This window comes from Zalophus californianus, chromosome 5, assembly GCF_009762305.2.
Source record: "Zalophus californianus isolate mZalCal1 chromosome 5, mZalCal1.pri.v2, whole genome shotgun sequence".
NCBI lineage: Eukaryota > Metazoa > Chordata > Mammalia > Carnivora > Otariidae > Zalophus > Zalophus californianus.
Genome location: NC_045599.1, coordinates 29,455,343 through 29,467,440, shown reverse-complemented (window position 1 = coordinate 29,467,440; position 12,098 = coordinate 29,455,343). Strand labels below are relative to the sequence as shown.

Below are 12,098 nucleotides of genomic sequence, written 5' to 3'. Positions count from 1 at the left end.
TCAGGTGCCTCCCATGGGTGAGAAGAAAGGAGCAGTGTCCCGTATCCTCATCCAGGTCGTCACTGGAAGATACTATGTAGAGCCCACTGATAAAGGATGGGAAACCTGGCCATCAATCCCTTAAGACTTAAGTCTATCTTCATGGTCCCCAGCTTCTTCTGACACTTCTAGAACCCTGCTGGGACACACAAGATCTAGCATCCCTTTCCTTCTGCTCAGCCTTCCCCACTCCCCACCCTGCGGTCAGGTTCCATCTTCCCTCGCCTCACACCAGGGCCCCAACTAGGACACGGTGACGAGAAAGGAAGCTGGGACTATTTAAGGATGTCTCCTGGGTAGGCCAGCATCCTGGTTGGGAAATGGGGCTTCAAGATCTGAAGAGAGTCAACTAAAATGCTGAAAAATGCAAACTAGCTATTTGATATATAAATCAAAATGAGACATGGTTGAATTCAGTTTTCTTACTGAATTTATGTGAGACGTTTTATTTGTCCTTACACTTAACCTATGCATTCTGAATTTAATGTATCTACCTATGGCCAAAACTAGTCTGCAGTCCAATTTTGTAAATAATGAAGTTAAACATTACAAAGAAGGGCCATTTATACAATGTCTGTAAACTCCATGGTTTTCAGGTAACTAGAATTTCAGGTTTTCAGGTACTAGATTTAGTGCCATATGACATCTGACAATGCAATGAATTGAAATAAGTTTTTTTCCAGCATAGTAGGGATTCCCAATGTCTAGACCTGAGATGCTGTTTTTTAAAAAAAATTACTGTATCATTTTTTAATTTCAATTGATAGGTTCTATGGCATTAGAATCATAATAAATTGGGCGCCTGGGTGGCTCAGATGGTTAAGCGTCTGCCTTCGGCTCAGATCATGATCCCAGGGTCCTGGGATCAAGCCCCGCATTGGGCTCCCTGCTCCATGGGAAGCCTGCTTCTCCCTCTCCCACTCCCCCTGCTTGTGTTCCCTCTCTCCCTGTCTCTCTCTGTCAAATAAATAAATAAAATCTTTAAAAAAAATCATAATAAATCACGTTACACTAATAATGAGAACGATTAAAGTGGATGATTACCATGCTGAAGCATATTAAAAGAACATTATCAAGCCTTCTGACTTATGTTACGTTGAACACAGTCACGATCAGAGAAATTTTACCTGCAAAGACCCCTGTAACTGATCGTCTACTGAACCAACACTCTGTGTCCCGGGTGACATTTCACTCTAGGAGTCCTGAATGAGGCGAAAGGTGAACATTTGGTACTTAGGTGCAAGTGATAGCAGTGACCCAGAAGGGACCCACATGAGTTCATTAACAGGGGTCAGCGGACTCACCAGGTGGCCCACAGTTTAGTCCTCAAAGACCAAAGTAGCCCCTGGATGGCACACCAGGGCCAGAGAAGATGTGGCCAATACTTGCTCCCTAACGGGGCATCTTCTGGATCATTTCAGGCTCACATGGAACCACCACACAATTCAATTATGCGCTAGAGCCACAAGGGAAACCTCAGGAAGTTTTAGAGTAGTATCAAAGAGGCTATGATCTACACAAATGCAGCAATAAAAAGAGAATTTTTTGAAGTACAAGGAAAAAGTCCTCTACGTCTGGAAATTAACCTGTGATTTAAAAATGAAATCCAAAGAGAAGTTGTAAAATACTGATAACTGAGTATCAGTGAACACCCTACCTGTCAAAATTTCTTGTAATATGGCTAAAGTAGTGGGAAGTGCAGAGCTTTAAGTAAATTTACCAACATATAAGAAACAGCGAAAACAAATCATAAAAAAACAAAACTCAAGAAAAAGGACCAAAGAGCAACAAAGCATATCCAACATGTGTTTCTTTAAATTCTGAACTCTACTGAGATAGATTATTTTTTTTTTCCAGATGTGAATGGCCTAAGACCCATATCCACGTGGTTGGGAGAAGCTGTGCAGATTACAGCATAATGATACGTCAGTGTGTTCTACTCCTGTTTAAACCACCCCCACTGAATCGCCTAAATAGGAAAAAACTGAATTCAATAGGAAATACATTTGGCTAAGCAGTAACTCACATGACAGTGCTAGAGAAAAGGCTGTCTGGGTTCAGTTAGCAACTTTGGTCCATGATGGAGAATTCTCTGGTTAAACTTTGGCAAAAGCATTTTAAAGAGAGACCTGCACCCGCCTACAGATGCCAGTTTAACATGTCTTGTACATATTTTGTCTCCAGCTAGGAAGAACCCTGAGGAGCCCCTTCATGAAATTTGTAGCCCATGCAGTTTCTTTTACAATCTTTTTGGGATTGTTAGTTGTGAATGCATCAGACCGCTTTGAAGGCGTTAAAAACCTGCCCAACGAAACCTTCACAGACTACCCGAAACAGATCTTCAGAGTGAAAACCACACAATTCTCCTGGACAGAAATGCTCATCATGAAGTGGGTCTTAGGTAAGCAGTCACTCTGTCCTTTATTCTCTCCTCCCTACTAATAATAGCACATTATTAAACTCTGACTTCTGACCCTCTTCCTTTCCTCTTGAGTGCACTCTGGCAGTCAAAATGGTGAGCAGATGACCAAAAAAGAAGCCAGAGTCAACTTCTATATCTGCTGGTGTGTCAGATGCACAGGCCTTTAATAGGAATCCCAATTTTGGAAGGAGATGTTTGGAGGAAATTTGCTGCATGCTCTTCATTACACATGTATTGAAAATGCTTGTAAAGTAGCCTTGCATGGGAAAACATAGTTTGATCGTTTAACTATGGTCTACCAGAAGCCTTAGGAAATCAAGGTCTGCTTTTAGGAAAGAGTATAAAATTGCATAGCTTATATGGTATTTTTTATCACTGAATACTAATGTATAAGTAGAATGTAGATGATAAATAGAAATCTAAAAATTAGGGGAGTTACACTTTCTCATTATTTGCATTAATGAACATCATGAAGCTGTGACATTCCTCTTTGTGGTGATGCTTTGTACTGCCAAGGTCTGCCACTAGAAGTGCCGAGGAAATTTTCCCAATTTCCCCACTGATTAGCTAAGAAAGACCATCTCTCTTTTACCCACTTCATAAGAACTATTATTAAGAGGAACAAACAAAATAAACTGAAATGGTAAAAGCTAAAACTGTATAGGCAAAATGGGATATAGGTTTTTCTAATACTAAAAACTACAAAACTTAATTTGGTAGAAAAAAAAATTAGGCTTGGTGGGAAAAAATGAAAAACTGTCAGATATCATCGGTGACATTGCACAAAACTAAAACCTGATCAATAGATAATATTTACATCAAAAAGATATGAATTTGATGAGAATGTTTTGAACAAAACAAAACTGAAAAGAGAACTGAAAAATTTAACTCTGGGCGTATCAACACGTACTCCATTAACTAAACTGCCCTAATGGTATGCACCCCAGATTTTGCTTTCTTCACAAAAATTCAATAATGGTATAATTTTCACTATGTTCATGTGAACAAACATTGAGTCAAAATGTACACAGGGTCAAAGTATCTGTGCCATCAATCAACAAAATCACAAAAGAACAAGTACTTGAAAACAGACAACACATGGCGTGCTATAGTTAAATGAGAGAGCCTGAGAGCCACAGCAGTTGAACCACGTGAGAACATCCTAGATGCCCACGCTGAGAACAAGGGGGGCTATGGTCTCTAAATAGGAAGAGAGAGATGAGAAGAATGGTTTGATCCAAAAGAAAGAAGCAGGAGAACACAACACGCTTCCCACAGGCTTTTCATCAACCAGCCGGTCTCCGACCAGAAGCTCACTTAGTGGGGTCACTGGCACTAAAGTTGTAAAGAGACATTAAAGCCTGTGGCAGAGTGAGTTCTGTGGCCTAACTTTCCAAGTTCAGGGTCTACCCCAATCCTCCCTAGTGCATCCCCCCAACCCCTGTGGATAAACTAAGCACTTTAACACTGCACTGGACAGAACGTCTGTACGGCCCAAATCCATATGGAAAAATGCTAACCCTGATGTGACGGTGTCAGGAGGTGGGGCCTCTGCAAAAGGATTAGGTCATGAGGACAGAATGCTCATGAATGGGATCCGTGCCCTTATAAAAGTCTCAGGGAGCTCTCTCACTCTCTCCCTGCCATGTGAGGGTACAACAAGCAGTCTGTAACCCAGAGAGGGCTCTCGCCAGAACCCAAATATGCTGGCATCCTGATTTCAGACTTCCAACCTCCAGAACTGTGAGAAATAAATTTCTCTTGTTTACAAGCCACTCAGCCTGTGGTATTTTTTTAGAGCAGCCCAGATTGACGAAGACACAGATTTAAAAAAAAAAAAAAAAAAAAAAAAAACAACCATAACTCACATGTTGGGTTTATGGATAAAAACTTAAAAGAGTATTTATGGCCCCAATCACTCACCCACCTCATTCCCCCACCTGGCCCCCAGGGAGAAGACTGTGGTGAGTGCAACCATGCCTGCCCTTAAGTGGCAGAGCTACCCTGTGTTCATGGCTTCTACTAAAGCAGGACTTCCTCCTGACCCCTATTTCTCTTCCTGGATGTCAGAGCCTGTCCCAGGAGTAGGCATTTCTCTCCAGCCACAGGGGACCCAACTTCTATAGCCTGGTCCCAGGTCCTGCCCATCAAAGCAGAGCTGAGGTTTTAAGACCGTTACATGAAAAGGATGGGGGAGGGGAGGACTTATTTCTCATTGACCTATTTCCTGTTATATTTCAGGTGGAAGAAAGATTTTCTCATTTAGATAACTTTTTCAAACTTTTTATTATGAATAATTTCAAGAATATGCAAAAATCAAGACAAGAGTAATAATAAACCCCATGGACCAATCTCTCACGTTCAACAATTAGCAAGTCATGACTAATCTCTGTTTCACCTTTACCTTCCCTAGTTCCCTTCCCCTGACACTATTCTGAAGCAAATCTCAGATACCGTATTTCATCCATAAACATTTTTATGTGTATCACTAAAAAATGTTTTCTTTTTTTCAATCTTTTTTCCCTCTGTGCTTCAGGTTCACAGATAATTTTTTCTGCATTGTCTGTGATTTTAATCCCCAACCAGCGAATTTTTCCTTTCAGATATTATATTTTTCAATGCTTGAAGTTCCATTTGGCTCTCTTCTTATCTTTCATTTCCTTCCTCATGATGCTTGCATTTTCCTTTAAATCCTTGAACATACTGTGCATTCTTATAGTAGCTGTTATAAAATCCTTAACTCTGAATTCCATCATCTCTGTCATTTCTGGGTTACCTTCTACTACCTAATCTTTCTCCTGACATGGATCACATTTTCCTGCATCTTGGTGTGTTAGTGATTTCTGAATGAACGATGGGCACTATATATGTTATATTGTTGAGCACCCAGATTTTGCTGTCTTCCTTGAAAGAGTATTTGGCTTTATTCTGACAAGCTGTTAAATTACCTGCAGATGAGTTCAGGGCTTTTCGAGCTTTCTTAGAGTGAATCTGGAGAAATTTAACCATAAGGATTGTTTATCCTTGTACTACAGAGATACACATCGGCGGTCTCTACTAAATGCCCTGGATAATCAACAAAGAACTTCAACTGTGGATGGTGTGAGCTCAAACATCTCTCTCCACTGTGCGTGAGAGCTCTGGAAGCTATTCACCTTGCAGCGCTTTGGCTGCTCTTTGTGGAGTTTTACTCTGGGCATTTGTAACAGTGTTTCAGAAATGTTCAAAAGGACACCTATGTAATTTCCTGGACTGCATTTGTGGTTTTGTTTTGTTTTTTTTTTTTGGTCTGCATAGTACCCTTCTCTCTGGAACTCTGCCACACAACATCTAATCACCTCTGCCTTCCTGCATTCTAGTCTCTGTCTCTTCAACTGTGTGGGACTGCCTTTCAGGCTTCTGGAATTCTTCTCCATACATTGCAGACTGGAATGTGCCTCCATAAAGAAAGATACGGTGTTCAAGTGGTTTACCGTGCTGGTTTCCCTTTCCTGAAGGAATGTCTGTTTTCAATGTCTGAGGATGGTTTCTTTTATTCTTTTTCTCTTTTTCAGTTTATTATCCATCATGGCTGGTAATTGAAGCCAGAACTCCTTTTCTAAAACAGAACCACAAACATAAAAAAATAATAATTTTTTCATACCTTCAAATTTCTGGTCAGTACTCAAATTTCTCTGATTGAGGAGACCAGTTGTAGCTTGCTTTCTCTCTTCCTTCAGGTCTCTGGTCAAAGTTTACCTTCTCAGAGGAGTTGAGCAATAGGAACGTGCACTCCCATCTCCCTACTCTGACAAGGTGAAATTTGAACAGAGACCTGAAGGAAGAGGATGTAAGCTTCATAGACATCTGGGTGAAAAGCATTCCAGACAGAAGGATCAGTGTGTGTTAAAGGCTTGGATTCAGTAAGCTGGTGTGGCCGAAGTGTAATGAATAAGGAGGAGAGAACAGCGATGAACTCAGAGGGACAGGGAGTGAATAAGGAGGAGAGAACAGAGATGAACTCAGAGGGACAGGGAGAGAATAAGGAGGAGAGAACAGAGATGAACTCAGAGGGACAGGGAGAGTTGGATCACGCAAGGCCTTGCAGGCCATGGTACACACTTTTGATTTTATTCTGACTGCAACAAGAAACCACTGGAAAGTTCTGGGCACAGAAGTGACATCATTTGACTGAAGTTTTAAATGATTTGCTGGCTGCTATGTACAGGACAGAGAATTCTGGAAAAAGAACAGAAGCAAGGAGAACAGTCAGGAGGCCACTACAATAATGCAGACAGAAAATGGTTTGTTTTAGGAGGAGGCAGATGGTGACTTACGTTCTGTAAAATCAATATTTACTATTGGACTTTGTGTGGGGTGTGAGAGAAAGAGAGCCGTCAAGGAAAATTCCACGTTTTAGCTCAAGTAATGGTATACTAGAGAGTCACTCACTGCAAAGGGAAAGACCAGGGGAAGAGTGGTTTGGAGAGGAAGGAGAGAAGGAAATCAAGAGTTCAGTTTGATACCTATTAGACATCCGAGTGGAAATGTCAAGGAGCACTTGGATATACATATCTGAAGTCCGTAAGGACATAAGGAGAGGCTGGGGCTGAAGACATAAATATGAGCATGTCAGTGTACTTAAAGTAAATTAAGTGTGCAATCACCCTGACTGCAAATGTGGTCAAACTGAGGACCAAGCCCTCAGGCACAAGGATACTTAAAGACAGAAAGATGAGAAGTTTCCAGCAAAGATTAGTAAGAGGAGACCCAAGGGAGTGGTGTTGAAGCCAATCAAAGTAACTAGGTCAAGAAGCCGGGAGTGATGACTTACATCGAATGCCGACAGATCAGGTAACATGAGGCCTGAGACCTCACCACTGAATCTGGAAACTAAGTCCCTAAGTAGCCAGAGGGGATGAAATCCAGGAAGCAAGTGGAGGACCCGGCCTTAGCAGGACCGTGGACTCCTCACCCACTGTACCAGGAAGGAAGCTGGAGGTGAGGCCACAGAGCAGGTGGCTCACTAGATAACAGTGGGGGGGCAATGTGGAAGTTTTCGGAAATTTCTTCTACTTTCTCAATTCTTTTGTCAATAAATATTTTCTAGTTATTAGGCATTATACTAAATATCAGGCAGTGTGCCAGACACTGGGGAAGCCGCTATAAAATATGACTAACATTATCTTTTTTTAATTTAATTTTTTTAAGATTTTATTTATTTATTTGACAGAGAGAGACACAGCAAGAGAGGGAACACAAGCAGGGGGAGTGGGAGAGGGAGAAGCAGGCTTCCCACAGAGCGGGGAGTCCGATGTGGGGCTCGATCCCAGGACCTGGGATCGTGACCCGAGCCGAAGGCAGACACTTAACGACTGAGCCACCCAGGTGCCCCTGACTAACATTTTCTTATCCCTAAATACATTCTGGAGCTCTTTACTTACTACAAGTTAGTACTAATCTTTGAGAGAAAGCTCTTGAACACCGTGTGCACTCCTGGCAAGCCCTGAAGTCTACAGTCTGATCTACCCTCTGCTCAGACATGGAGAGGCTTGAAGTGGCATGAGGCCCCTACCGACAGAATCTTCAAATTCTACACTGCCAGGCAGCCCGTGATCAGCTAGATACATAGCAGCACCATCTTTTCTCCCATAACGTAACATATTCATAAATGCAGGACTGTGGACAGACTGATTATAAGAACACTATCACTCCCTCTCTACCAGAAGCTGCCCGAAGGCTAAAAAGAACCTTAGGACCCTAGCATGGATGCTTTCTTGGTTGAAGACAGCGGCCTTCATGGATGAAGACGGCGGCCACAAAGAGGTGAACGGCCTTCTCCAGGCGGCGTGCTTCTGTCCTTCCCACCCCCAGGCCTCAGTACATTCTCAGCCCAGAAGCTAGAGTGATCCATTTAAAATTCAATCAGGTTTTGTCCCTCTTTGCCTCGCAATTCTCCAGTGGTGTCCCATCTCCCTCAGAGTGACACCAATGCCATTATGATGGCCTCCAATGCCCTCCACCTCTCCATCTCTCCACCCCATCTCTGTGCTTTCATCTCCCGCCCCTCCCCACCTCACTCGCTCTGTTTCAGCCCCACTGGCTTCCTTGCCGCACGCTGTTTCTACCTCAGAACCTTTGCTGGGGCTGTCCCCTCTGCCTGAGAGCTCTTCCCAAAGATGGCGCATGGCCCTCTCCCTCACCTCCTCAGGTCTCCGCTCAAAAATCTCCTTCAAAGGGAGGCCTTTATAAACCAACCTCTTTAAAGCCGCAAGTCCCTCCACCCTGACTGCCCTACTCCCCATGCCCCTCTTCTCCCTAACAGTTAACGTCTCTGACCAAACTACATGCTTTCCTCTGTTCCCTCCTGTCGCTATTAATATTAACATTTCTGTAATCATCTAAATCTGTAGTTGACTCTCTTCATCTTTTGTTAGCCCTCTCTTCATGTGGCCATGTGGTTTTCCCAATGACCACTTTCAATGGCCACATCAGGTGACAATATTCCAACTTACTTCCCCAAGTCTCTCCTCCTACTAGGCACGCAGGTTTGTTCTTATTCTGCTGTACAGTTCTGTGGAAAGGTCAAAACCAATTAGAAATATATTCTTCCTTCACTCCAGATGCTTTAGTTGATTACCAATGGGATTCAGGGGGAAATCCTAGATTGTCAATCCAAGAGATTTAAGGCATGGGAGCAGAGAGGCACAAGGAGACTAAGACGACACACCCAGAGACAGAAGAAAAGCCAGGACACAGTATTAAGGAAAGCAAGAGAAGAGTATGAGAGGAAGGAGGGATAAATTTGCTAGTAGACATGTGTTCTGTAGTGCAGTCAAATGAGCTGCTTTCAGGAGGACTCCGTAAACCGGGACCATCACTCCTTGCCGCCTGGAGAACCTCCAGGATCAGTTCATACCACAGGAACCTCTTTCTTGCCTGTTATCAACAGCAACCCTGGGGTAGCTGTAAGAGCTTATAATAAGGCTTTTTGGTGGGACATTGTGGCCCTAGAGACACTCATCAGAGGACTGTGGAACCACACGAGCAGTTCCCAGAAAGCCATGAGGCTTGGGGGGCAGGAAGTCTCTCCACAATGCATGCCATTTCTCCATCTAGGAATAGACTCATGTCCGAAGATGAGTTCTGCACCACTCTTAGACCATGGCAGTGTTTTCTTAAACAGACATCGCAGCACTGCAAGTGGAGTGGAGTTGTAAATGCCCAGCATAGTAGGAAAATACACTTAAAGGGCTGCAGAAAAGAGCTTGGGACTGGGTGTCAGAGAACCCAGTCCTGTGTCCCTTTCTCCTTGGTGGCCTGCCTGTCTGAACTTCAGTTTTCACGTGTGTAAAATGTGAGGATCAAGCTCTCCCTCACCCCACCCACCCAGGGTTATGAACTCTCCAAGGACAGTGCTAAGTCTTAGCTCCAGGATCACAGAGCGAGGTTTGGTCAAGAATGAACTTACAAAATCCTATAGGCTGGGTTCCTCACCTAATTCATTCTTTTGATGGTCTCCTCACTTATTCAGATCAATTTCCAAGCAGACCGCTCCAGTCATCTTTCCAAAATTGCTCCCAACAAGTGAGACCAGGTATCTGCTCTGCTTATCACCTTTACGGATTATCTAGCTGCTCAGGGTGAAGCCCACTCTCCCCCCTCATGGCCTGAAGGAAGCCTATTGATGTACTTGGGCCTTCACTAACCTTCCCTGCTACCAATCCTCAGCCTCTTCAAGTCCCCTGGAAGAGCCTGTCCTCCCACACTCCCAAGGCCACTATCTGGAACACTATACCAGCCCCTACTCCTTGACCTAACTCCTGGTTCCTCATAGCAAGTGTCACCTCCTCCATGAATTCACTCCATCAGTGAACAAATACAAGTTGTTCCGGGAGCTCTGCTGGGTCCCATGATTATAACACTGACTGCTCTTATCCCTGTGTCTCCACAAACAATCCCTGGGCATTTTCATTACAGCATCTGTCACCCTGGAGCATTCATCATTGCTTGTGATACATCTGTCTCCAGTGCTAGGCTGAGCTTGCTAGGGAAGGGCTTTCATCTTAGTTGTGGTGTCCCTAGAATGGTGGCTGGCACTGAGTCAGCTCTCAACAACGTCTATTAAGTGGGTGGATGAGTTCCCAACCAGTAAGAGTAAGCTTGTGCCTCGTAGAGGGCATGGTAGGTGACAGCCCAGCGGAGAGCAAGGTCCTGCAGTGCCTGTGTGCCTTTGGACAACGTACTTGCCATCTTCATACATAAGTTTTCTGACCTGTAAGGTGGAGATAATTACAGTTTAACCAGCTATCATGCTATTAGGAAGGTTTACTGTTGCTCAAGTGCTGAGCACAGGGCCTGGCACCTAGCAGGTGCACAGCACTTAAAATGAGAGAAGAGAAAGAGGAAGAGCTTTGTTGAGAAATTTTTAAATCTATTAGTATCATCAACTGAATCCCAAATATGTATGAGGCCCAGATTTGTTGCAAACGACCTGCCACTGAGATAGTATTTGGATGTCAGAGCTTGAGGGCATATTCTCCCTCCTGTGAGTTCACAGAACAACCGCCCAATAATGAGAAGCTGACCTGAAAGGACCGACAGGCCCCCCAGGAGGTGGTCTCCGAAGTCTGCTTTGCTGAGGACCCTGGGACAGAGTAGAGGATGCCCTGGGGTCAGGACCACTTAAGGAATGTGCATATTTAAAGTCTCACAGGATTCTGACGGGGGTTCCCTTCAAAATAGCATCTGAAGCAGGGATGGGAGTGAACCCCCTTTTGAACTGACAAGCTCCATCTCAGCAGCCTGCAGGCCATCATTCAGAACCTGCCCAAATGAAGCTACTCCTTTCCCCCAAGGCTTCTCAGCCTGTTCCACTGTCAGCCACCCTCATTAATTATCGGTGACCTTGTTCTCCGGGCTCCAGGGCATCCCTGAGTGAAGGGGATTTTGCCTGAAGGAGGTGCCAGTGCCGAGCATCCTTACCCCTGAGGCCCTGGGCTCTAAACACTCCTCTGATTGACAAGCTGGAGGTAAGAGACTGTCATACTCAGCTTTGGATAGAAAATGCTGACCTACCCTCAGCCCCTTGGAAGTAAGGGGCCTAATTTCACTCACTAAAGTACTTAATTTCACATGTTTCTTTCTTCATTAAGCATTCCTGCTGCTCAAACCCTTGGGCCCATGCTTTTACTCAAGGCCTTAGAATAATTTAAATTAGCCTGAGTGAGTCAATATTTAAATCTAGTGAAACTGACAAAGGCATTTGACTATGGAGGAAATGATTTGCAATACCCAATGAGCAGCTACTTATACTGGTCCAAAAAGTCAGTTTTCTATAAGCAATCTGCATTTCAGATTCATAGAACTTTCGGTGCTTGAAATTACCCCTAAATTCCAAGAATATCAAGGGACTTTTCTAAGGTCACATACCCAGTAAGTGGCCAAAGCTAGAACCTGAACCCAGGGCTTCCTGAATTAAGGCCAGTGACAGCCCTAAGTCATAGCCTGCAACTGTCCTAGTGCCCAGCTAAAAGCACTTCCACGAAGACATCAGGAATTTTAATTTGAGGATAGCCAAGAGCAATAAACATTACTTCTTCCAGCCTGTAATGGTTTTTCTAAAAACATTTCTAAAATATCTATTCGAACTGGCCCA

General features: G+C 43.8%; 1 protein-coding gene across 1 annotated transcript in view; it reads left to right on the top strand.

The window, feature by feature from the left end:
* The window catches only part of TRPC7 (transient receptor potential cation channel subfamily C member 7), a 145,948-nt gene that overhangs the window by 95,228 nt on the left and 38,622 nt on the right, over window positions 1-12,098 (top strand). Inside the window, 1 exon segment of the mRNA XM_027606215.2 lies at window positions 2,224-2,440. Coding sequence (XP_027462016.2) covers window positions 2,224-2,440 — 217 coding nt within the window.